Here is a 27,198-nt window from a genome sequence, read left to right as displayed (position 1 = left end):
AAAACGAAAAAAACAAATCTAGTACGCAAATTCAATAATACAAAATTGAATATGCAAAATTAAAATCCAAAAAAAAAAACAAAAAAACAGATCTAATATGAGAACAGAAAAAATGAATATACAAATTAAAAAAACAGATCTAATAAGCAAGTTCAAAATCCAAAAAAAATAAAAAAACACGAAAAAAAAACAAATTATACAAATCTAAATCAAAATCAGAAAAAAAAAACAAAAAAGGCAAAAAAAAAAATTTCAAATGCCGGTTACTCGGTTGTGGGTCTCGATTTTGACGAATCCCGTGAAGCTCTGCCCGCATGTCAGTGGAGAACACTTTTTGGTGGTTGTGTTGATGTCGGTGGAGATAGTTTCGCCGGTGATGATTGATAATTATTCGAATTTTGACGAAAATCCGAACACCCATAGCAAGTTTTTGCGAAAATTGAGGAAAAAAAAAACCAAGATTAATTTGAGATTGAAAATGAAGAGGAAATAGAAGAAGGAGAAAGGTCATTGAGAAAGGAAAGACAAACAAAAAAAAGAAGGAGAAGAGAGGAGAGGGAAGGAGATGAGAGGCGGAGAGGATGAGAGGAGAGAAGAGAGAAATGAGAAATATATTAGGGGAATCCGGGATATCTAGGGTTTTGTTTTTTTTTTGTTTTTAAATCAAAAATCCGTCGGAAGAGCTTTAAATTCTGTCGGAAATTTCCGACGGAATATAAAATCCCTCGAAATTAATAATTTCCGACGGATTTTTTTTTCCCTTGCAATGTACAGCTTTCGACGGAAAATTCAGTCGGAAAAAATTTTTCGAGGGAATATTCCGTCGGAATCTGTAAATTCCGAGGGGAAAAAATTTCGTCGGAATATTTCCGAGGGATTTTCCGTCGTAACGTACCTTTTCCGACGGAATTTTCTGACAGACCCTAATTCCGTTGGAAAGTTCGAAAATTCTGACGGAATTTAGGTCTGTCGGAACAGTTCCGTCGAAAATGACCTATTTCTAGTAGTGTTTGCTGGCAGAAATATGTCCTAACCTAGCATGAACAAGCTCAACACTAGGTTTTACATTTGTGGTAATAGTGTTATTTATAAAAGAAGAAACACTATCATTATTCTCAGAAGAAAACAAAGAAGAAACAAAACTAAATCTATATAAACTAGGCTCTCTTGTCCCAACAGCCTTGATCTGGAGCCATATCAGAAATTCAAGCTTAAGATCAAGAAAATCAGAAGATTGAAGAAAAATTTTGTAATTAAAATTGATTGAAAACACGCAGAAATTAGAACAAAATCAATCGAAAAACGTTCGATCAAATCAAACAGAAGAAGAATATCAGAATCAAGAAGAAAGAAGAAGAAATTGAACAATTCAATCGAGGAATTGCTCTGATACCATGTGAAAATCTCGGAATTATCTGAGATTTCTAGAGAGAGAAAATAGAAGAAGAGAATTTCTGTTGAGAAAGAAAGCTGAAAATTGTGAAAATGTTAAGTTGTCCTATTATGAGGTCTAGTCAGCCTTTAAATACAACATTATTACAACAATTAACTTCTAACAAACTTCCTAGAAAAGCGGGAAGCTCTAACAAACCCTGCCTAGTCAGCAATTATAAAGATCTGTACAACAGATATTTACAGTAATATTTACAACATCTTAACAAGAAGTAAACATGGAAAGATGCTAATCATGAATATTAGTAGAGCTTGCATTTTTTTTTTGATGAATATTACTAGAATAAAATTAATACTTCATATTATTATAGAGATATATTAAGTCCATTAAACACATAATTTTGATTTTGCCATAGTCAAGATCATCTAATTCTTTCCACACCTATCGTATTTTAAAAGGGTTCTCTATTTCTTCAAGCCCATGTTCATGCCACTTAACATAAAGTTGCATCTCAAAATTCCACTTAATTAACCAACTCAATTAGAAAAAAGAAACAGTGTAGATTAATTTAGTCTACTATTCTACAGAACATAGAATAAGACAAATGCAAACGGTTTCTTCCACCTTTTTCCCCACCTATATATAATTTCTAGTAAAAGTTCAAAGTTTCAGGTTTCAAGTTTGAAATCAATCTTTTCAATATTGCCATGTCTTTCGATATATAGTACTTCCTCCGTTTTTTTTATAGTTACAACCCTTTTCTATTTAGGAAATTGTTAATTACTTGCAACACTTTTCATATTTAACATTTCTTTCTCTCTATCTCTTTCCTATCCATATGGGTTCCTTTTATTTTTCTCTCTATCTCTCTCATCTTCAAAAATTGCCTAGGAGACCGTGAAAATAAAAATATTGTAACTAAAAAAAACAGAGGAAGTATGTATTTCTTATATATATAGAGAGAGAAGAAATATAAAAATGTTTGTCTCATTAAGAGGGGAGAAGTTAATTAATTAACATAATTAAACATATTCATGATATATACAAGTGATTTCATTATGGCTTTGTTATCATTTTATCAAAATATAAGGTACTTAGTATTTTTGGTCTCTAGGTGCTTCTCCTCTAAGCTACTTCATATATGCATGCATGCATGCTCCATCTTCAGTCAACATGGCTACACATATTACCTCCTAAAACTTAATTCGATTATCATTGATACAATGGAAGCACGTACGTACTACAGAGTTTATGATATGATAGATAAAGAATGAACATACACAAATTGATAAGATAAAGGATGAACATACACAAATTGATAACACAAGCCATTAACGAGGAAAAACCCATTATCCGAATAAAGGTCCAATTAGTACTTACTAAAAAGGACTTTAAAGATCATATAACAAATTAGCTCTTCTATTTTTTGAGGGTAAGATTAAAAAATTAATTAATAAAAGTTTATTAGGTGTACTAATTATAATCAGTATCTCAAGAATAATTGAAAAGGTATTTAATAGACTAGCTCGATTATAAAATACTGAAAGATAAGTCCTTGAGAGAATAAGACAAATACAAAGTGTTTAATCTCTACCTTTTCCCAACTACTTAAGTATATATTTTTAAATAAATTTTCAAAATTTCAAGTTTCAAGTTTCAAATCAATCTTTATAGTTTTTAAGTAATTAAACAAATAAATTGACTCAATTTTGTCAATTAGCTAATGTCTAAACGAAATATCACAAATATTAGAAGACAAAAAAGTTGAGGCCCAAAAACCAGAACCACCTGCCCACTTTCACATTCCCAACAAAATGGGCCGCGCACAACCCGCCCAAATAACGCTCAAGTGAGGGTGGGCCCAAACTTCAAGGGAAGAGGCCCTAATATTTCGAAGCATCCCAAAGTCATAGAACTTTCCAAAAGCTAACCAACAAAATACTACTAAGTCAGTTAGTTTTCAGTAGCTTTAAAGTCTAAAGTACCAACAAATAGCTAAAATACATTTCTTAATTTTGGCAAAATTCTATAATTTCAAACTTTTTTTGTACATAAAATTGACAAGATGAAGCCCATGACTTATAAGAGTTACAACCTCCCATTTAGATTTCTTTGCCTTTTAATGATTTGACTCTTTGCTTTGGTATGTGTTGTATGCATTATATCTTAGGTTGGGACCAATTTTATTGGCCATGATAAGAAAAATAAGCTTTTGGAATTAGGTTCCTTTCGTATTCGAATATATAAGATCGTGAATAAATAATTCGTATGAGTAACTTGATATTGTTTACTCATAATAACTACTGTATTATTGATTTATCAAAGTCACTTATTAATCTATTATCCGAGAAAAGTAACATAGCAGAATAAAGTATAGTACGTTAATGGTGTTTCAATCTTCCATATGATGAGTAAAAACATTTTTTTTATACAACTTTTATAAAGATACTAACCTCAAATTTTGTATATAATATCATATAAAGTATGAATTGTATAAAGATACTTATCAAATTAAAGATATCATATAATGTATGAATTGTATTTTATGTTGTGTCGTAGTTCCATTTATATTGAAGTACTCAACAAGACTATTAGGGAAAGCAAATGAAGGTATGGAAGTAATCGGAGTACTAAACTTTGTGTATGTCCTTTTGGCGGTAGGAGTCTTTTTTTCAAAGTTTTCATGTGAGGTTGTCTTGAGTTATGGCTTTTGCATGCTACAACCATATTATAAGATTGGGTGAGTACTACATGAAAGTTATTTAATTGATCTTGCTGCTTACGCCTAAGAAACTTGCACATGAATCTAATAGCTTAACTCAAAGATACATAGTCTAGAAGCTAGTGGCGAATCTTGGTCGAAAATATTGAAGGGGCTAATATTTGAACTTTAGTTCTAATTCCTCTTCCTCTCTATTCCTCTAACCACTATTCCACAACATTTTATAAGTAAAATAGCCAAATAGGGTCATTTGATTTTAGTTATTATATCTGCCTAAAATGTTAGTTGATGCTGGATATGACACAAAACAAGTGAAAAGCTCACAAATAATATCTTGATATTTCGATGTAAAGTAAGTTATTAGAGTTGACAATATTTGACACGACAATACGACACGACATGACACAATAAATAACTCGCGTCAATGTTATTGAGAGAAATCCAAAACCAACACCAGACGAGCACAAATCAACCAATTACTATTACCAATCACGAGCAATTATCGTACTATTTACATTATTTGGTGATCAACTCAAAATTGACTTGAAACCAAACACGAGCATGACCCATTTGCCTATTTTACCCATCTCTACATATACTGTACTGTACGATTATCAATGTTATTTGATGAATATACTTTTGGGCTGTTATTTGAAAATGGAATCTTTGGATTAAGCTAGCCATTTAATAACTTGCCTTAAATATGTACAATACGCAAGTAAAAGTATTAAGAGTACATTTCCATAACACCCAATCCATCTCTTAAAAAGTGTGTGCTCGAAATTTCAAGGGATGGGTTCTACTCTACCCTTTTATCGACAATACTGATGAAGCAAAAGCAATGATTAAAATTTGCTTGTGTTTCTGCGGGTAAATGCCATGCTTCGTACGTACTTGGAATTTGGCAACTTGAGCCTTGCATTCTGCCTTTGTTTTGTACTTGTGCATCATTACTTCTACGTGAATCACATCATTGTGAATTTGAAACAGGAAGCATCCAATTTACATAATTCCGAAAGAGTTATATTGCACCATCTTAGGTCGATCTCTTATCCTTCGCATATTGTCAAATAAACACGTCATTTTCAAAACCTAATGATGCAACTACAATGTATATACATTAATACATACATCGTATAACTACTATACCTCTTATAAATCGATTTATATCATGCATCTAGAATAACGGTTTCATATTCTCAATTATGTTTTCTAACGCGCAATATGTGCACATGTGATGCATGCAAAAGTTTTAATGCATGCTCACATAGACTTGAATGACTAATACGAAGTATAATTGTTGAAGTTATGTATTATAATTTTTTTTATTGCTTACCTGATGTGGAGACTTGGAGTAGACAATAATTTAAGTGTGCAAAAGGCCAACGGAGGACACTAATGGAGTGTGCAACACGCGCACCCATCTGATGGCTTAGAACCCAGGAGCATCATGGTTATAGGTACAAAGGCAGAAAACCTATCAAAAGCGAAGATTTACAACCAAGACATAATCACCCTCTAGTTTTTTAGCACTAACTGCTGAAGTAAAAATAGGATTAATTGATGGAAGAGCTTCAGAAAGCATGTTAAGCTTGCCTACATCTTGTGGAGACCATAACTAGTAAGATTGATGACAAAAGACCTTTTCCTTTACGACGGTGCTCTCATGGGGTATAGTCGTATAGGGGAAGATGGTAGGGGTTGTCACGTTAGCCATGGAAGAGAGCACAGTTGTAAATTACCCATAACAGCAGCAGAATAAGTAATAAACACGACGGACAGAAGAATTATTTTAAAAATTCTAGAGACTAAACAAAGCGCCATCAAGTAATAGAAAGAATGTATATATACAATTGGCGACATCACACCAATAACACAAACATAAAGATCCATAAAGGGAGTTTCCCAGGGAAACTACCACCCAAGAAAGATATAACCTGCACAATAACAAACACAACATACTTCACAACAGCAACTTCTTATGTTCATGTGAGAAAGGAAAAGTGAGAGATTGTGAACCTAAAAAGTACAGCCATACTTGTTCATCAACATCAAAAATATAACCGTCTACAAAGTGTAGCCTCAATCTCAGCTGGGCAGTAAGGGCACTTGAAGGTCTTAGTACTGCTCTTTGAGAGTTTTGTGATTGATTGCTTGCAAAGAACATGCCCACAAGACATCAGCATTGGTGGGTTCTCCTCGGTTGCTTGATCCCGAGTTACAGGGCACACAAATATAGTGTGGAATTGAAATTCTTTATCCAACTCAATCGGAACAGGGAGCTGTTTCATAGATTGCCATTCCTGTTTCTTACTTGTCATCACATTCATCAGTTTAAGAAGGGTAGGAAGCCCTTGAACTCCAGCTGCTACACTCACACTCAATGGACTCTCAAAAGATTGTCCCAGGAGATTACAGAATTGCCTTGTAAATTCTTCACCCAACTTTTCCCAATTGATAGGAGCAAGAAGATCAGAATAGGGAGAGGAGTCGAGTTTACCAGCCCATAAAAGACATGCCATCAGCTTCTGGATTCCAGCCATATGGGAGGAAGCAAAAGGAGATAGAAAAGTTCTAGCATATTTTAGGGCATCATCTCTACCTTGATTCTGCAGAATTTCAACGTACTGTAGCCTATGAAGTTTAAGCTCGAGATCTGATCCATTTTGCTTGAGTATCTCGCGGTTGGCAGATGCCCATTTTAGGGCTGGTTCCAAATTATGGGACTTCATGGCTTGTTGGATATGGTACATCTCAATAAAAGGACATTTTAAGGCAGTTGCTTCATGCTCCCCAGCTTCATTGGCAAAGCAGTCTCCCACTTCAAATAGGCCTTCCCTGTACAGATGACTGGCTATGATCTGATTAACTGTGTGGTTATTGAAATCAACGTTTCTGTATGCTTTAGATATATCAGGATTGAAAGATTTTTCGAGCTGCTTTGGGTACTTGCTCAATGGTCCATTCAGCTCTTTTTGGCTGGATTCTAGTTGGCTGCACTGAGTAATCTCCTTCAACTTGGTCTTGAGATCAGCAATTATGGCTTTATGATCTGGGTATGAAGTACTAGCATCAGCTGATTGTAGTTTAATTAAAGCCTGCTCAACTTCCTGGCCTATCTGTTCTACTGCTTCATGGCATTTGGAGGAACACATCTTTTGTTTTTTTGTAACATGGTCAAATGCATCTTTCACACCCTTCAGCTCCATTTTGTTGATCTTAAATTAATTTTCTCAAAGGATCTGTGAAGCGCAAACAAAGCAGATTAAACGCATAAAAGGTGTAGAAATTGGCATAGGAGAACAGCGGTTTTAATAATTTACGTAGCAAAGTCACATCTTCAATGAAAGAAACATTACATTTTACAGAGCAGGGAGAGAAATTTATGGAGTAAAGTATCATTACTATCTATACAGCAAAGATTCAAGTATATTGCAGGAGCACCAAGATAGTATATACAAAGTATATCCATATCAGGAAATAAATTCATTACATAGCACTCAAAAAAAAAGTAAATACAAGCCATTTGCTATAAGAGAAGAATTGATCACATATTAGGATAGGCAATTCAGATAACAGAGAGAACTTTTATGAAAACGACACAGCCTTATAAATGCACAAAACAAAAGGACAATGTCATTAACAGGCTGCAAAGAACAGTTCCCATATAGTTCAGTCTTCAAATGTCATATCCTCATCCAATGTTTTCTTGGTCATCAATGACTTCTCTTTAATTAAATATCATCTGAAAAATAGGAATGTCATACATCAACTTATCTACCGAATCCTCCCTATGTCTTGATCGAGCTAGTGTAGCAAAATCTTTGGCCAAGACATACCCTGGAACTATTGATCAAATCTGTTTTGGAGTTTGGACCAACTATCCAGGCTAAACATAACTTCTTCCCCATGCAATTAGTAGTGCAACCATGAATGTCACCTTGCAATCCAAAAATCCAAAAGCTTATGCAAGATGGTTTGCCCCAAGCAATTTGGGCTAAGAGTCTCCATGTGTATAAGAAGAGTTAGGGATGTGAATTGCCGTTGCTTCATGGCCATAACAATCAATTGAAGCAGTGAAAAGAACAAGAGATGTGCATCTTGTACTTGTCTTTAAATTGCTGTCAATGGCCTCTTGTAGTATTTATGAAACTTTCAGCTACCTATATTCTCAGCTAGGGAATCCCTATCGCCTAGGTACGCCTTCAGCTTTTGGTATCCAAAATGGTCTAGAGTCATGTATGATCCAACATTTATTACAAACTTAGGTTACCTTAGAGGCTACTATGGGGATTAAGACCCTTGAATTTGATATATAGTTGGAATTTCTTTTGACTATTCAATCTTAGGTCATACAGTCAGAGGCTCAGAGCACCGTAAATTCACCACATCCAAGATTTCTAATTATTAGTGTGGTTTCCCAAACTTCAAGGGCTGACTGTTGGTGGAAAACCATCAAGCAGATAGTAAATTGGTAAACTGAGAATTGTATGAAGCTAGAGAAGGGTATTTACTAGTGAAGGACCTTCTGGTTATCAGTAACCTTTTTTAACCCTAGCATAGAAGTATGATACAACACTCTAAATAAGCTCTCTATATCAGCTGCATAAATGACACTAAAATTGATCTTATGCCTCTAGAACTCTCCAATGTGTTACACAATAACTATTGTTTGCATGAAACTACAAACCTCTTAAAAATAAATCAAATTGGTGAATATGATGTTAACCTCTAAAAACTTTCAAGTCCCAACCTCCATTCATATACCAAGGATATAATTCACAAATTTCCTAAATCCAAAAATCAAAGAGAAATATAGAATTATGACCGAGAAAGGCGAGATATTCATCAAAATTACCCCTCAGGCCACAGTGCAAGATACATATTGACTGGTACTAATCCATAGAGGATGTATCACTACTGCAAATTGGGGGAGGGGGCTTCAGATAAAAGCCTACAAATAAGTAAATTAGAGAAACAAAATCAATTATTCATGTGAGCTTGAGGAAAGTCCCCGATGCTGTGTTACAAATGAACAAGAAAATAAAGAATACAATAAGTCCCCGATGGGGTCTTTCAATTAAAAAACCTTAGGTATCCAAAAAACCTTGGACTTACCTAAGAAACATAGCTATCTACAATGAGGAGAACTAATGTTTATACAATCATTTGGGGCTTACGAAAAATAATAGAACCTAAAACTAGACACTGTTGTAACATCCTGCAAAGTTGGAGTATTATTTCTTTGTCAAAAACTCCACTAATTCCAGCTCTAGACTTCTAATAAAGTTAAAGAGGAAGAAGAAACCTTAGACAAAAAGAATAAGTGTGGCGAAAAAAAGTGAGGTAAGCAACACCACGCCCCAGAAGCAAACTTAAAATCCTAGGTCAGAAGAGAACGCTTTGAATATTTAGAATGCCGTAAAATCATTCCACTGCAACTCTCAGCTTTTAATAAGGCCAACTATGATAACAAAAAAACATCTACTAACTAAACAAAAGATACCGTGAAAGAGAAGATGAACCAACTCGATAGAGGCTATGTGTAAATGACACCTGAAACACGATTTTCCAAACCTAGGAAAGAAGAGAACCTCATATAGCTGAGATCCACCCTTTTTGCAACAATCATCTACATTGTTATACACAAGAATGAGTAACATGAATAGAATCTTAACCACATACATGCAAAGTCAATAAGGAAAATTTTTGCAAATAAAAGCCATGAGGAACTTCATAGGCACTACATATTTTCCGAAAAATAACACTGTTAATCTCTTCTTCTTAAAAATAGATTGATGACATTTATATAGAAACACCACATATACATGAAACCAAAGTGTTCCCATCTGTCTATTTCCAATGTCGCTGAAAAGTTATTTGCCAAAATATTTTACTTCTGCTTAAAATACACCAATAAGTGACATAAATTACGTCAAAGTATCAATCAATAGATGGCTTAGGAATCAAGTATATCAAAGAACAAACTCTAAAATTCAACCATTAAGAACACATTCATTTTAAACAAGCCCACATCCCAACCCAACCCCAAAGGAAAAAATCATGCATCCACACACAACTATGAAAAAGAGAGCCTCATGAGACATGTTGAAGAATGGTGTGGGGAGGTAATAAAATCATCATCATCCAGTATACACATGAATACATGATCATGCATATAATTTTGAGTTTTCAGTTGCAACAAGTAAATTGATACAGAGGATAGAGAGAGAGAAAAAAAATGCCAAAACAAACCATGAAACTTCTTAGCTATTTATAAAACAGAAAATTGTATTCACTTAACTAGTACATCAAAGAATACTCTTCTGCAAAGTAAAATACCATAATATCGTCATCGGTGCTATTGTTCTACTCCCTCAAAGATGATTTCCACAACCCTACCACGAAATCACTCTTCATAATAGTTAATTAAATCCCAAGTTCTCCCTGCCATTCAATTAAAGTAGGGGTGTTTTGGAAAATCCAATCGCACATCATTACTATTCTCGGATAGTCAAACAACCCTAAATAGTAAGTGTAAATACAATCAGACCAAAAGGAGTATCGCCGAAACTCCAAATACTGCCAAATCAGAATCTTTATCAAATACCAGAAAGTTAAGCCACAAATTCCCCCACAAATGCAATCAGTGAGCCAATACACATTCCATATGTCTAATATTCACACACAACCAAGTATTAATTGCTAAAATCAACAGCCATCCAACCAAGAAAACTATCAAAAAGGTACGAAAATACCGACAATCACTACGTCTCCCCCTTAGCAATCTTTAAAAGCTGCAAATTTGAATTCATATATGTGATTAACCTACTAATCAGACAAAAGGTCAATTCACCTAATCCACCTCATCTTTTTATCCGCAACTCAAAATCAATCAACAAGAAGAGTAACAAGCTAGGCATACTAAGATTAATAATTAAATGAACAATTTACAATACTCAATTACCCAAACAAGAATTTCTTATTATACAGCTTATAAAAGCTACAAATTTTATTAAAATTGAAGTAAAAGGAATCAAATAATGGATTGAAATTGAAACATGGAAGGAATCCTAACAAAAACCCAACAAAATTAAACCACAAATACCCATTTCCTGACAATACAGAAACCATAAATACCCAGATAAAAAGAATCACCATGAAATTAGGGCAGATCCAAGAACAAGAGGAAACAAGAGAGAGAGAGAAAGAGAGAATTGGAATGAGAATAGAGAAAAAGAACTGACCTTGATGATGGGGAGAAAGGGGGTATGGTGGGTAAATGAGGGATGAGATTGGATTTGGTAGGGAGGAGTCAGATATCAGCAAGGGTTTCTTGCTTCTTCTCTTCTTCTTCTGGGTTATCACTGATACAGAAACAAATATTGTTTTTTTATAGGTTTTTTATTTTTTTATTTTTTTTTATTTTTTTTTTTGTAATTCACACGGGTTATTATGAAATTTTTTAATTTCAATAGTATATTTTGTGTATCATTAGGGATAAGAGAATCCCTCTGTTATCAAGCAAATGTAGTTGGTGGGGCTCGAATTCGTAACGTCAAATCACAAGGTAGATTTCCCACCAATAGTAAAACACTTTGACGTTACATCTTAATGATTTTCCTAAGTTGACATCTTATGCATTTTCTTGGTGACATCTTAAAATACACTTGCTTGATCAATAAATTAAAGTGTTCATAATCAATAAAATGTCATATCGAGGTTTTATGAGCTCATACTTTATTGGTTTGTATTTGCATTTAACTAAGGTCAACGCTTGAGATTATAGGGAGAGTGTAAGGGAATCCTCTACTCCCAAGCGAATATAGATGAGGGGCTCGAACTTATAACTTCAAAGTTATAAGATGAGTTTCCCTCCGTAGTATACTAGTTTAAGGCAAGTTTAACTAGTATATCCGTAGTATACTAGTTTAAGGCAAGTTTAACTACGGTCTACGAAGTACTACTCCGTAGTACTATTTTCGTTCCTGAAAGTTCGACTCACTTTGCAATTATACGGTTTTCAATGAACTTCTTTAACCATGAATAACTCCGGTTGTGTATAAGTGAAGTTTGTAAAAAAATTGATAATTGGATTATTTATAATAAGGGGAATCCAATATGATCTCACATGCTAATTTATTTATATTGTATAGCTCATAAAATATGGTCAAAGTTATTTTATTTTGACTATATAAATAGTAAGTGAGTCGAAATTTTAAAAATGGAGGTAGTATATTATTTGACCTAGGTGTGTAACTATTTCTAAGTACTAGCCTTTAGTTTTCGCGCCTCTTAGCTTCTGCTAAAATACTTGCTTCTATCCCTCCTTATATGCTCTAATTACAATCTTGTTTACATTGTGTTTCTCCCTGATCATCTACTTGTCGTTATAATTTGTAGAATTACGCAATGCTAAATTTCTGAAAATTTGGAGGTAATCTTGTTCTAGGTTTTGCAATTTTCTATCTTTCACTTTGTTATGTTATTTTTTTTTTTTTTTTTTTTTGTGTTCTATCCAGTTAATCCTTTGGGCTAATCCGAATTCGAGGATAAGTTCTGGGTTGTTAGGTTCCAGTCCCCTCCCAATTGTTGTTGCGGGGATGGAACACGCGATCCTCCCTATTAAGTGTAGCCCCGATCACCACTACACCAATAGCTAATTGGTACTTTGTTATGGATGTTTACTTTGATTAAGTATGATTTTAAAGCCTAATTATGATATTATCCTTAACCTTGAATAAGATTGTATTTCTCAATTTATTCTGCATGACTTTTGCAAAGAATTGTATAAAACATAAAATAAAATTAAAAACTTTTCTTTGTGTTGAGCAATACCCATAATTCATTTCTGCAATTTAAGATGTCCGAAAAAACTACCATTTTCTTACAAGCTTTTATTTTTATTAGGAATTTGTTTTTGTTTTTGGTGTATACATAGAGAGCAACATAATGCTTATAATGTGGATGAAATTCAGTCTCAATTCTTAGGTACTACCTCAGGAGGATGTACCACATCGGTCATTTGCTCGTATTTTCTAAGATCGAACAGCGATTTTCTGCATCTTTTACCTGTTTCCAGTCACATACATAGTAAAAGAAGATTGAGTTACATTTTACAGATATTAGTTAGTGTAGTTTGAACAAAGGTTACAACATGACAGAATCAAAATGCTGCTCAAATGAAGATGATATGTCAGTTGATTTGTAGGGATGTACTCATTAGTTTTGTTCTGTAAATAGGTTTCTGAAATTTATGAGAATCTGATATTTAGGCTGCACAAGATGGCTCATATGTTACCGTCCAAGACAGTGAAGAGGCCAGCTGATGAAGTTTCTTCGGAACGCTTGAAGAAACGAAGGGCAGTGGATGAGGAACCTAAGTTTAATGCTGTACTGGATGAGGTACTTAATACCTAACTAATTTTTGTAACACTTAATTTACTCTCAGTGTCTGGAGCTCTTTTTTTTTTTTTTTTTTTTTTTTTTTTTTTTTATCCCCTTCTCATTTTCAATATGGAAGTTGTGATTCTTGTTAAAAAGAATTCTATGTTTTTATTTCCCCTCAATGCTTGAGTAGACGTTAAAGGATCTGATAAGCTGATACTATGATCATTCAGGGAGCTTCGTTCTCTAAACAGCCGTGTCAACCAACTACATCAGAAGACGAGATTCAGTCTCGAATTGAATCCCATCCACAATGCTCTGTGGAGTCCCTTCAGTCAATAGATTACTACGATTCAGAAATGGAGTTTCATGATGTAGATGCAGAACGGTTGGTAACTGTTCAAAAGTTCACCTTCGATCCTGTCCTATCGAGGAAAGAATTGGCCAAAATGATTATACTACATGACTATCCTCTTTCTGTTGTTGAGCAAATAGGGTTTAGGGACTTCTTGCGTAAAGTTAATCCTTCATTTGGGATGCACTCTCAAAACACTGTTGAGAATGACAATGAAAATCTTCAAATTTGAGAGGTGCACGACATTCTGCGATTTAGATGATAATTCGTCCGGTGGAGTTGCTATTACAACAAAAATGTGGACTTCTAATGATGGAAATCAAAGATTTTTGGCCATCACAGGACACATAATTGATGATGAGTGGAAAAGACAATCATATATCTTGAGGTAATTTCAGTTTTCACTTTACATAAAAAGCTGTTTTTATCAAAGCTGTGAATCATATGTGCTGTATGTTTATCTCAGTTGCTACCTTATATTTCTCTGCTTGCTGCAGGTTTGCAAATGTGCCATTACCTTGTACAAATGAGTCAATTAGCAAGGTCATTCTAGATTGTTTCTCATACTTCGATGTGATAAAAAAACTGTCAACTATAACAGTCGATAGTTACACTTCTGATGACAAGCTTGTTGACATTCTAGTGGAAAAGCTTTCAGGAAATAAACTCCTCTTTAGAGTAAAACTATTCCAGTTACCATGTTTTGCTCATACTTTGAGCCTGATGGTGCAAGATGGACTTGATGTGGTTAGGCATGTAATTGAGAAAATACGTAATAGTATCGTGTTTTGGACATCATCACCAGAAAGAGAAATGACATTTAAGAAAGCTGCTTGTGAGTTGGGTGTACGCACTACAACAAAGTTGGTGCTTGATGATGGGTTGAATTGGAGTTCAACATACTTGATGCTGCAAGACTCAATTGTTGTCAAGGATGTATTTTCTCATTTTAGACAGCAGCAATCTCAATATGACTCTTTGCCTACTAAGGAAGAATGGGATTTAGCTATGAAAGTGTGCAATAGGCTGCAATTTCTGTATAATGAGACGAAGTCTTTGGCAGATTGTCCTGCTGCTTGCTTCTATTTTATGCACTTGTGTTTCATTAAAGAGACTTTAACCGAGTGGCTCGATTGTGAGGCTCCAGTGATTAAAAATATGGCCTCAATGATGGTAAAGAAGCTTGATAAGTACGTGTTTGCAACACATGATATACTAGGGGGTTGTGTCTGTGTTTCACCCTAAATATCGATTTTTCTCAGTGGAGCACTTTTTTCCATTAATTTATGGAAATGAAGCTGAAGGTGTAATTGAAAGGGTTCGCCGAATGTTGTATGATTTATTTAATGAGTACAAGAGCTCCCTTCCTGTGGAAAAACCCAGTAATGAGGGCTTAAGCTTGCTAGAGTTGCGGCAAAATCCTGCAGAATTCATGTTCAAGAGGTATCTCAGAGAAATGAAGAAGAAAGAACCCGAACATTACGAGGTTGACTTGTACTTAAAAGAATATTTTGATCCAGAAACAAAAGATTTTGATATCTTGTCTTGGTGGAATAAAAAGAAGTCAAGATATCCTGTCTTGCATAAGATTGCAAAAGAAGTCTTGGCTATTCCAATTTTCTCAGTTGATGTAGAGAATGCATTTGATATTGGTGATAAGATTTTGGGTGCAAATCGTAGCAGACTTCGTCCAACAATGGTTGAGGCATTGATGTGTACTCAGAGTTGGATTAGGAGACGCAAAAACTTGGATTCCTAAGGTAAAGCAACTAAGTTAATGAAAATTAGGAAATCTTACTGTTTAGTGTTTACCACATTGATGTATTAATGCTTTTATATATGGGATAATCACACATTTTATACTTAATATATCTACATGCAGTTTCATGACTTCATCTGCTGCTATAATTTTGCATTCATTAGGTACAATCTTTGATGACGCTAATGTTGATTGTGTAATAATTTTTGAGGTAAAACTCTGTTCTATTCAACCACTCATATAGTCACATTGTTATCATTCCCTTGAACTGGATTTGATCACATAACATTGTCTCTCAGGACAAGACTGCAGAATCTATTGACGAGCCTTCAGAGTCACCTAAATGATTGACAACAGAAAATTGCTCGCTGATAGCTTTTGAATTTGGTTGAAATGTTAGTTCGTTGGTACATGTATGCCTGGTAGGGAGAAAGAGTTGGATTTCTGTAGAAGCTCGTTGCTAACTGCGTAAACTGGTGACGTAGTACAATAGTAGACTTCATACAACAATAGTAGTGTAGGCACTTGTGATGTACAGTATTAAAAATTGGTGTGTTACAAGTTTTTTTTCCCTTGAGATGGGCTCAAAGATGTATACAATGAATCTTTCTCGTTCATTTCCATCTTTCTCTCATTGGATTTTTCTTGGTCCTCTTTTTCTCCCCTGCTCTTTCTGTCTCTAGGATCGTATAGTCGTGGTGGCAGACTGGTAGGGTGGTGAGGTCATGGAGATGCGAAGGTGTTGTGGTGATTTTGAAGGGGTTGGGAATATTACTTCTGGTTGTGGCCTTGTGAGTTGAGTAATGAGTAGTGTTGGCATGGAAGGGTAGAGGGACTTATTGCTAATTGGTGGTGCACTTGTGTTTTTGTATGCTTTTCTCATTAAATGGTGTGTCAAAATTGGTTTTTCAAAGAGCTTAACAAGTTGGGTTTTTTTTTTTTTTTTTTTTTTTTTGTTACAAAAAAAATAATTAATTAATTAATTATTTTTAGTAACAAGTCAAAGTTACTTGATAAAATGGAATAATTATTTGTTTCTGTTTCAAAAAAAGTAATTATTTGTTTAGATTAGGAACGTAAGTTTTATCAAACTTTTTTTTTGTATTTTTTTTTTAATTCAAGTAAAAGTAGTCGTTAAACAATGATACAAAATACTTGATACTGTAGAAAAATACATCAATTTATGTGTGATGTTGTCATGTGTTTTAAGATTAATTCTCATTTCTAAAATTACAATGACGTATGTGTGATCTTGGATTTTATTTACTAAGTTCCATTACTATATATTTTAGAAACCAAGAATAAAAATAGTTTCAAGTCTAAAACATAATGACTAATTTATGCAAAATTAACCGGTATCCGATCACTTAGATGTACGGAGTATAAAATTACTTTACCCAAACCTAATCGAATTCAACCGGTCCAAAATGACTCGATAATCAATGTGAATGTGTAAATTACAATACTTCCTTTCCTTTGTTTCAAGTTAAATGCAATAGTTTGATTGACACACTTATCAATGTACAATTTTGACCATTAGCAACTCTTATTGCGGAATATGAGTATAAATTATACTTGTATTACGGAGTAACACCTGTTTTGTTTTTATATTTTATTCCATAATAAATATTTACGGTCAAAAAGAGACATGTGAATTCTTTATTATATTAAAAAGGTCAACCACTTGCACCGTGAAACAAAAGGGATAGTACCACATATGTTACTGAGTATTTAAATACGCATAACACGTGTGTTACGGAGTATTTAAATATGCATAACGCATATTGACGATAGAATCGAAAATGACTACCGGATCAAAACCAAGAAGTGTCGTCTTTTTCCCGCCTCTTCCTCTTCAGCAGCGCAAATCTCTCTCTCAACTCTCAACTCTCAATTCTCAACACATTCCGAAAGCATTGATGAATTGGGAAGCATGAACTTTTTACAAGGTGAAATTCTGTCTCTTTCTCTTACACCATTTTCTTCCTTCAATTTTACTGCCTAATTATTATTTTCTTCTTACATTGTATTGATATTGTCTTCTCTGTATAAATTCGGTAGAAATTATTGCTTAATTTTCATTAATAATCTGTGCTCTGTATAATTTTGCTCAGGTTAATTTTATTTCTGTGGATTTTTCCTTGATAATACATGGAAAATCTGAGTGATGTTCTCTCATTTTAGGGTTTCTAGGTCAAAAATTCACAAATTGAAAATTCTCTGTTGAAATTACGGAGATTTTGTGAACCACTATCTTTTACATTGCTATCTTTGTGAATTACTAGTAGCAATTAGGGTGGGATGATATGTTTAAAAAAAAAAAAACTTTAAAGGTAGTAAATTACTACTCTCTCCATCCCCAAATGATTTTCCCAGTTAATATTTAGGTCAAACTTTAAAAACTTTGACCATAAATTTCTGTTAATCTATAAGTGATTATATGTTCACGTAAGATCTTGTTGGATTCGACACATTGTATATTTTTATTAATATCAAGTTTTTATAATTTTTACGCGTATGAATATAGAAATTTAGGCATTTTAAGACACGTTTTGAGACCGTAAAAATTTGGGGACGGAAGGAGTACCTTTTAAGTTTTTTTTTTAACAATCATCCCACCCTACCCTCATTGCTACTAGTAATTCACAAAGATAGCAAACTAAAAGATAGTGGTTCACGAAATTTGCTAAAATTATCATGGCATACCATTTACTCCTTTCGTCCCTATTTAATTAACACACTTTGAATGTCACCAGGATGTAAGAGTGTTTGGTTTCTAAAAAATAAATTGGTGAAATTGAATGCTTTTATCACATATTCTTGATAAATGAAATATGTAGGTCAAGGTGCAAATTTGTAACATTTTAGGTAAAACCGCTAACACCATTAGCAGTTTTACCTATGAACATTGCTAATTAAATGATTTCATTATAATCTTGCCACTTGATTTGCATTCCAAGATTATCAAAGGGATGAACTTATATTTTCTCGTTGTTATGTAACCTTGTTACCTTGGTTTGACTACTCACTTGGTTTTGATAGTGAGTGTCAATGAAGAGTCCATATCTGAAACTTTTTTTTTTTTTTTTGATCTATGCTCCATGTTGGTTTGGCGATTATTTTTGTTTCAAATAGCTAGACACTAATGTACCAAGCTTGGATATTTCTCTTGCTGCCGCGTTTGCCTTCTAATTAGTAGCCTTGTGCTAAGACAGTATATATAGTTGGGGGGGGGGGTACAACGGACTCATAGAGTCTTGTAAAAAGGTAGCATCTAGAGAGGAAGTTGCTGAAGTTTTTTTTCGAGACAACGCAAATAGGGGTGAAGGTGTGATCACTGATCAGGGCCTTTTGGGTTCGGCTGAGATCTCACAGATACACTGTATTGATGTTTTTTTTTTTACTTTACGCATATTGATTTTTGTACTGGTACTTGTAGCTTTAATAAACTACTCTGGGACAGCATTATGCTACTATAGTTAAGGACTTTAGGATCATGTCAACGTTCAACACTTGGATTGGAAACTTACTTTCGCTCATCATTTGAAACAAGGTTCATTTGAAACTGTTTATGGTCAATGTTAGTTCCTTATGTTCTATTATTGATTGTTAAACTTCTAACCTGATTCAACATGGTAGGTTTGACATGTCTTCTGGAGGGTTAAGCGCTGAGTCCATAAATAAACCGGTTGCTGGCATTCAATCTCCTGCCCTAGTCAATGATTCAGAACCATCACATGAGGAAGATGGAGTATCTTCTATGCATACTTCTGATTTATATAATATACCTTTGCGTGAACGAGCTGGACGACTTAAAACCATCAATCAGCTTACCTTCTTTCCAATGGGGATAAGGAGAGAATTGGCAAAAGCAATAATTCTACATGACTATCCCCTCTCCATGGTTGATCATACGGGGTTTAGAAAACTCTTTGAAGTTGTTTACCCCTCGGTTTCTCAAATCACACTAAACAGTGATATATCAAAAATCCATGAGTTCAATAGGGACATTTCAATGGGATCGTTCAGTGATAATGAGAGCAAGATTGCCGTTACTGTAGATAAGTGGATTTCATGTGAACAAACTAAGAGATATATTGCTATTACAGGACAGATAATCGATGATAACTGGAAAGTTGAACGTCGCATGATGAGGTACTTTTATACATAAATCTTAATTCCGTGTGTTAACCACCCTTGTTTCTGTGAAATTTGCTTGTTTCTGCTGCCTTCTTATATTTGTAATGTAGTTTGTTTCTGTAAAAATTGACTTTCATATTATTCACATTTTGAAGGTTTGTATATGTGCCTTACACATTTAAAAATGAGTTGATTGCCAAACTCACTGCGGATTGTCTTATTGACTGGGATGTGGCCTCAAAAATCTCTACTATTGCCATTGAATATGCATCTGATGATTCTGATGAGGGACGACTTACTGATATTTTAGCTGATAAGCTTTCAAGTAGCTCTCTTATATTGGGTGGAAAATTGTTGCAAACAAGATGTTTTGCTCGTACTATGAGCTTGATGGTTAAAGAGGGTTTCGATGTAATTGGAAGTGTGATTGAGAAAATTCGTGAGAGTATCCTGTTCTGGACTGCAACACCCCAAAGAGAGGGGGATTTTAAGGAAGCATCGCGTGAGCTAAGCATATCTGATAGTGACAGTAAGTTGAATCTTGATTCTGTCTCCAAGTGGAACACAACCTTTCTGATGTTACAATCAGCTCTTTTGCTTAAACCTGTCTTCTGTCACCTGAAGAAACAGGAGTCTGAATACTTGTGTGTGCCTAGCGAAGAGGAGTGGGAGTTAGCCAAAGAAATTTGTCAAAAGCTGAGACTATTCTATACAGTGATAAATCGTGTCTCTAACTATCGTTGTGCAAACTTTTTTTTCTTAGATTTGTGTACCATCAAAACAGCTATCTCTAAATGGGTTACCTGCACTAATGAGATCGTGAGAAACATGGCTTTGAAAACGCTAGAGATATTTGACAAGTACTGGAACTCAGTACGGGATATTTTTGCTGTTGCTTCAGTATTGGATCATAGATTTAAATTGGTTGGTGTTGAGGAATGTTTCGAAAATATCTATGGAGATGAAAGTCAGATCGAAGTGGAGCACATTCGCCAAATTTTCTTTGATCTCTTCAACGAGTATCAAAGTAAAGTGATCCCGGAGGAGACAAATTGTGATGATCGTTCTTTTTCTGGCCTTGATGATTCAGATACTTGTACATACTTTGAAAAAATGAAGAAGCGTGTAAGGAAGAAGAGAAAAATGGAGCAACTTGATCAGAAACCCGAATTGGATGCTTACTTGGAAGAGGATATCAGTTATGTTGATGAAAGTGTTGGAGATATTGCTGTTTTGGGTTGGTGGAGGTATGCAAACAAGCCTGTCTTGAAGAAAATGGTGAGAGATATTCTGGCTATTCCTATCTTCTCAGTTGCTCCAGAGCACATATTTGATACTGGAGAATACCGAGTTTTGAGTCCACATCGTAGTCGACTTCATCCAACCATGGTGGAGAAGTTGATGTCTACTCAAAGCTGGTTATGGACTGATATCAATGGTGAGATGTAACTTTCTTTTACAGTGCAAATAGTTGAAGCTTACTTGTATGCTTGTGTGATCTAATTCTCTTCTTTTTTTAATATACAGATTCTTATTCGGTAACTAATTCATATTCATGGGGCACAGTTGATAATTATACTGTGGTAGAACAAGAGGCTGCTGAAAAGGTAAATTAAGCAATACCATAATCCTAAAACTCTCTTTTCTAGGATTAGTTTTTACACTATCTCAATATTTTATTAAAAAAAAAAAAAAACTATTATAGTTGTGATATCTGTCCTTTCTCTAACATTTTATTTAAAAAAAAGTCTGTTAGGAAAACCAATCATAAACCAATACTAATTTACTATATGTGATAATTATTTCTAAACTTCAATTAAATGTGTATACCTGGATAGAAAACGTGCTTACAATAGTATTCATATATTTATTTCAGGCCAAACTCGCTCAGCCATGTTAGTCAAATGGCTCCATGTAAATTACTTATCAGAACAGTACATGAAAGTCCAAACTTTCCGTTTTCTGGGGATCAAGGATTGAGAAATGAGAACTGAATGCCAATGTGTATAATTCTATATGCATCATATCCCATTATTAACTTGCTAGCTAGTCAAACGACTATACAATGTAAATGATGTTCTGCAACATGTGAGGTTGTGAACTGACTTACTGACTAGAGTACCTAGTCCTTTTGTTAAGAACAGGAGTTATGGTAATCCCTTGTATAATTCTATATGCATCATATCCCATCATTTTTTCTCTCGTCTCTCACCATAAGACGTTGATTGGGGAACACAATTGTCATTTCTGGCCTGGATGATTTTGTACAACTGGTTACAGTATTTGTGGCTCGTAACCATTCTTTGTCGAAGTGAATAGGCACATTTGAGACTTAATCACTGAAAATGACATCTAAATTATCAACCTGTTGGCTACAGAACTACAAATTTACAATTAGCTTGGACTTGATTCTCTACATATGATGTAGAGGTCTTTAACTACTGATTCGAACTACCTATTACATTTTGATTCAACATTACATTGCTAAAAATTCTCTGATGTAGTCTAAGTACATGGTACATGGATCATTTCGATCAAATATCAAGGTTACTACAGAGTATTTTTACTATATGTTTTTTCAAGCCTCCCTGATTTCTCTTCCTTCATCACTAGTTTTCTTATTCTCAAACAGTTTCCCTATATCCTCCAAATTCTTCCCTTTAGTTTCCGGTATAGTGAAGAAGAAAAACACCATCGCCAACACCATAATTCCGGCCAAAACAAAGAACATACCCCCAAATGTTATCTTTGTTGCTATAGTCAGAAATGTCATTGCCACAACCCCACTGACAAACCTATTTACAGAGACCGCCAAACTCGTCCCTTGGGCCCTAAGCCTCATCGGAAAAATCTCCGACGAGTACACCCAAGTTATAGGGCCAAGCCCGACAGAAAAAAATGACACATCAGCACAGACCGCGATCACACTTACAACAATAGCCCAACTAGGCTTATGGCCTGAAGCCCTAAGAAACATGGACCCAAGGCCCAAAGTTGATAGGGACACAGCCATACCAGCTGAGCTCAATAACAGAAGAGGTCTCCTACCATATTTATCTAAGACAAGAGCTGATATCATAACAAAGGTAGCTTTAGCTGTTCCCATGATCACATTGATGGCAAAGAGCAGCTTCTTCTTCTTGATTCCAGCAGCGCTAAAGACCTCAGGGAGATAGTAAATCACGGCATCATTCCCGGAAGCCTGCATGAAGAAGTTTATCCCGATGGCTGCGATGAGGATCCGGCGAGTCCCTGGTGTTGGCTTCCAAAGTAGCTCCTTCCATACACTTTGCCCAACAAAGTTGCTTGCTTCTGCCAATTAGTTAACATATTTGACATTATGAACTGCACTACTAGAAATGCAAAAAAAAAAAAAAAAAAAAATGTATATATGTCTATGCACCCAAAAAATAGAAGTATAAAGTATTACCATGAAGTTCCCATGCTCTAGTGATCTCTCCAAGTCTAACCTCAGCTTCTTCTTCATTTTCAGACGTTGCAACCAAGACTGTTTTCGCCTCGCTCAACCTCTTCTTCATGACAAGCCACCTAGGCGACTCAGGCATAAAAAACACCCCCAATCCAACACCGATAGAGGGAACAACCGCCAACAGGAGCATCACCCTCCAGTTCCAATTATTAGGTATCCCTGAAAGTGCATAATTGACCACATACCCTAACAATATTCCTACAGTTATGAAAACCTCAGGCAATGAGCTCATGAATCCACGTGTCATTGTTGGTGATATCTCAGCCGTGTAAACGGGTGCAATCATGAGGGAGTAGCCTACTCCTATACCGGCCACCACACGACCTGCCATTAGGTAAGGGTACGACGGGGCCAGCCCCATGAGCAAGGCCCCGGCGAAGAAGGTGCAGGCTGCAAGGACAATGGTGTAGCGCCTGCCAATGAGGTCCGAGGTCTTGCCGGATAATAGAGAGCCAATGAGTGAGCATACGTTAAGGGAACCTACTAAGATTTCTTCTTGGAATTTACTTAGTTTTAGGTCCTCTCTTATGTACAGGATTGCCCCACTTATTACTCCAATATCTGTAAATATTAAAAATATAGATTAGATTGAAAACTATAAGCACTATAACCAAAAATTGAGAGTGGGAAACAAAAAAAAAAAAAAAAAAAAAGCTAGACACTTTGAGAGTGCAGTGGGAAGAAGTGTAAAAGTATATGTTTATCCTAAAATGAAAGTACACGGATTAAAATTTAAAATTATAATTCACTCTTACGAGTATATGTCAATCATTACTTATTAAATCAAATAAGATTATAATTATTTGGTTTTTTTTTTTGGAAACAACCAAATAAAACCCAGACTTTGTGAGAAACTACCTAATAAAAAATGTTGTAAGAAACTACTTAATAAAAGATAAAATGTTGTAAGAAACCATCACATTCATCCCCAAAACCAACACAACTTGCTTGAAATTGCCTCCACCACACCAAAACCACCCTCCAAGGCTCCAACCCCAAAACCACCACCTCTAAGCCCCAAAAAACTACCATCCCGAAGCACAAAACTACCCTCACCAACTCGGAATATCCTCCAACCACTCCGAAAATAACCTTGCCACCTTGAAAACCAACCCACGCGGTGGTTTTGAGGGTATTTTGAGGTGGGTCAATGTTGTAAAATTAAGTCAACGGTGGAAATTCAGTTGGTAGTATCGTACAACATTTTGCCTTTTATTAGGAAATTTCTCACAACATTTTTTTAATTAGATAGTTTTTCACCAATTTTAGGTTTTATTAGCTAGTTTTTGAAAAAAAAAACCTAATTAATTTTTTTTCCATGCAAAAAAATAATGTTTCCAAAGGAACAAAAAATAATGCAATATTGGATATAATATATTCTTACTTAATTTTTTTCATTCTACAAATCTTTCATTTTATATTAGGAATCTCTACTTTCCTAATCTATAATATTATCTTTTATATTCAATTATCTGCCACATCATCATTCATATCCGACACATCATCATGATTTAACTCGGCCTAGGTTAGCACTTAGCAGGCTAGATAATTTGGAAGAGTGGGGGAGGAAAGGTAATGAAATCTTCTCCTCCAAATTATCGGGTTTAAACCTCCAACCTTATGATGATTTGGACTATTAAAGTCAATTCATATACTACTCGTACATGTCTACGCACATTAAACTTCTTATGCGAAGTATTATACTCGTATATATATTTGATGGCTCTTCAATTTGCTGGGCACAGCAGCACAAATGCACAATGTGGCATGAATCTCATTGTATATTCATGATGCAGTTAGTTGGAATCATCCCAAACTTCAATGATTCACCAACTTTTTCTAAGCTAAGAAATTACATGAATCAATTTCTTTAACTACTGCTTTATTATTTTGAAAAAGAAAAAGAAAAAACACAAGTAAACTTTAATTTTTAACCACAAGATACTATCTTAAAATAAAATAATAAATAAAAAAAAAAAAACAAACTTTGCGTTATTCAACAAGAATCATTCTTCTACACTATCAATTTACAAGTGGTAAGAATTAGGCCTTAGCTCATCAAATATAGTACCTTTTATGCATTTAGAAGAAGCCATATATATTTTGTTTTTATTTGAGGCTATCCTTATCCTTGGCACCTTCCAATTTTCTATACCAATCTTCAATTCCTCAATCTATGTCAATTATTTCCTTGTTTATGGATATTCCTTAAACCGACTCGACTCTAAATTTAGGTCTATCATCTTATTGGCATCACTAACGTCGTGGTTCTCCTAGCCTAGTGTAAGTAACACCTAAGAATTCAAATATTTTATTCTATTTTTGTGTACCATATATTTATTAAGAGACCAGTTTGTCAGTCTGTTACTGTTTTATTCAATTTTCAATGTGGACCATCAATAAGTAAATATGATCGTACATGATTGTATGTGTGACCTAAAAGTGAGACAGTGGATCTTAAGTTCGAGTTTCTATACTTGTATATTAAAAGAGAGAAGAATGAATGAACATACCATAGCCAAGCAAAATTGAATTGGTTGAAGCCAAGAGAGCACAAGCAAGAGCATATTTGTTCATCTTAACTTTTGGCTTAACAATGACTTCCTTCGTTTTTGAATGATTTCCAACTTCAATCTCCTCCATTTTAACCCAAAAGACGAGTGCAAGCTCTTGAATGCCTCTCTATAGTTTATTTTACCACTTTTATTTCACTATTATATAGGTAGGTTGGGATAGCAGAGTGCATGCCAAATCAATAATAGGTTTTTTAATGAGATAAGATAAATGACATATAATTTGGAAGAGTGAAGTAAATTTATTTTGTAAAAAAGGAAAGAAAAATTATTATCTTAGAGAGAAGGGAGAAAATGTGTGTGAACACTGTTTATTGTACCAATAATAGACATTTAGTAATTAGCATCACAATAGCATGAAGTAAAAAACAGAAAAATTTGTAATACTTTTAAATTGTGGGATCTGATGCAAAGTGGCAGACTGGCAGTTGCATATATAGCCATGAAATTATTGGCTTTTTTCCAAAGTATCTCACCCCGTATAATTTGATTTTATTTCACTTACTTGAGTAACTTAAAGTTTAAAAGAAATCATATTCTTCCCTCGTTTTTTTCTAAAAATTATATTATGCAGCGGAGAAAGTAATTGATTGTAAAAAAGATAAAAGGCTCCGGATAATGTGGATGGTCCGATTGTGACACAAAGTGGTACTTTTGCATGCTACTTGACTACAAGCACTAGACCTTTTCTTATATGTATTTTTGCAAGATTTTTGGTTCAACTTTAAGTGTTTGTATTTTGTAACTTTTTTAATGTGGGATTTTTAAGTGGTTTTAATTTGATGAAGTGTAAATAAATGGCCAAGTGTATGTGGGGCTTTGTGTGTTATTGAGAATTGTTGCGTAGCTTTTATTTTTCATTCTCTAGAATGCATGGAGGTGTCCCCATATGTTAGTGTGATAAGGTTATATTACCAAGAAGACAAGAACTTAATGGTTTATTAATATGGGTGATGACAGTTTAGATTGTATTTGACTCAATTATGACAATAGTTGAGTATTTGATCAATCAATAGTTGAGTATTTGATTAAATTGTTCCTTTTGGTTTTAAACAAACTTGGGAAAATCATTATTGTTTCTAAGTTGTTTCTCCTTATGTACTTATGGACTCGTTGTCTCGTGATTAATTGAAGTTGTTGAAGCGTTTTCAAAAAAAAAAAAAAATAAATAAATAAATTAGAACCGAACCAAATTGTAATACTCGTAGATTCGAGATGACTTTAAACATGTTTGTTTTTCACTCGTTTAATCTACATTAGGATATGGTGACCTTTGAAATATTAACCAGTTATCGTTTGACATTCAACAAGCACATTATGTAGGAATTTATATTTAGATTAAACTATAATATTGTTTATTTGTTTAAATGATTTTAGGT

The 27,198-nt window shown here is 34.4% G+C and overlaps 3 protein-coding genes across 3 annotated transcripts; 1 reads left to right on the top strand and 2 right to left on the bottom strand.

Annotated features, from left to right (window-relative positions):
- Positions 1-5,902: 5,902 nt before the first annotated feature.
- Positions 5,903-11,773, bottom strand: LOC110707792 (lisH domain-containing protein C29A3.03c-like). The gene is made up of 2 exons (XM_021885840.1): positions 11,363-11,773; positions 5,903-7,357 (listed from the first exon to the last, which is right to left on the bottom strand). The coding sequence occupies exon 2, from the start codon at positions 7,322-7,324 to the stop codon at positions 6,167-6,169; it is 1,158 nt and encodes a 385-aa protein (XP_021741532.1). The 5' UTR covers positions 7,325-7,357; positions 11,363-11,773; the 3' UTR covers positions 5,903-6,166.
- Positions 11,774-14,153: 2,380 nt separating this feature from the next.
- Positions 14,154-15,616, top strand: LOC110708118 (zinc finger BED domain-containing protein RICESLEEPER 2-like). The gene is made up of 3 exons (XM_021886227.1): positions 14,154-14,245; positions 14,355-15,030; positions 15,077-15,616. The coding sequence occupies exons 1-3, from the start codon at positions 14,154-14,156 to the stop codon at positions 15,614-15,616; spliced, it is 1,308 nt and encodes a 435-aa protein (XP_021741919.1).
- A 6,485-nt stretch (positions 15,617-22,101) lies between these two features.
- Positions 22,102-26,342, bottom strand: LOC110707791 (polyol transporter 5-like). The gene is made up of 3 exons (XM_021885839.1): positions 25,760-26,342; positions 23,187-23,807; positions 22,102-23,068 (listed from the first exon to the last, which is right to left on the bottom strand). Exons 1-3 carry the CDS (start codon positions 25,887-25,889, stop codon positions 22,335-22,337), a joined length of 1,485 nt encoding a protein of 494 aa, XP_021741531.1. The 5' UTR covers positions 25,890-26,342; the 3' UTR covers positions 22,102-22,334.
- Between the last annotated feature and the right edge of the window lie 856 nt (positions 26,343-27,198).

Source organism: Chenopodium quinoa, unplaced genomic scaffold (genome assembly GCF_001683475.1).
Source record: "Chenopodium quinoa cultivar QQ74 unplaced genomic scaffold, ASM168347v1, whole genome shotgun sequence".
Classification (NCBI taxonomy): domain Eukaryota; kingdom Viridiplantae; phylum Streptophyta; class Magnoliopsida; order Caryophyllales; family Amaranthaceae; genus Chenopodium; species Chenopodium quinoa.
Note: the sequence above shows the minus strand (reverse complement) of the source record. Positions and strands in the feature narration are given on the sequence as shown.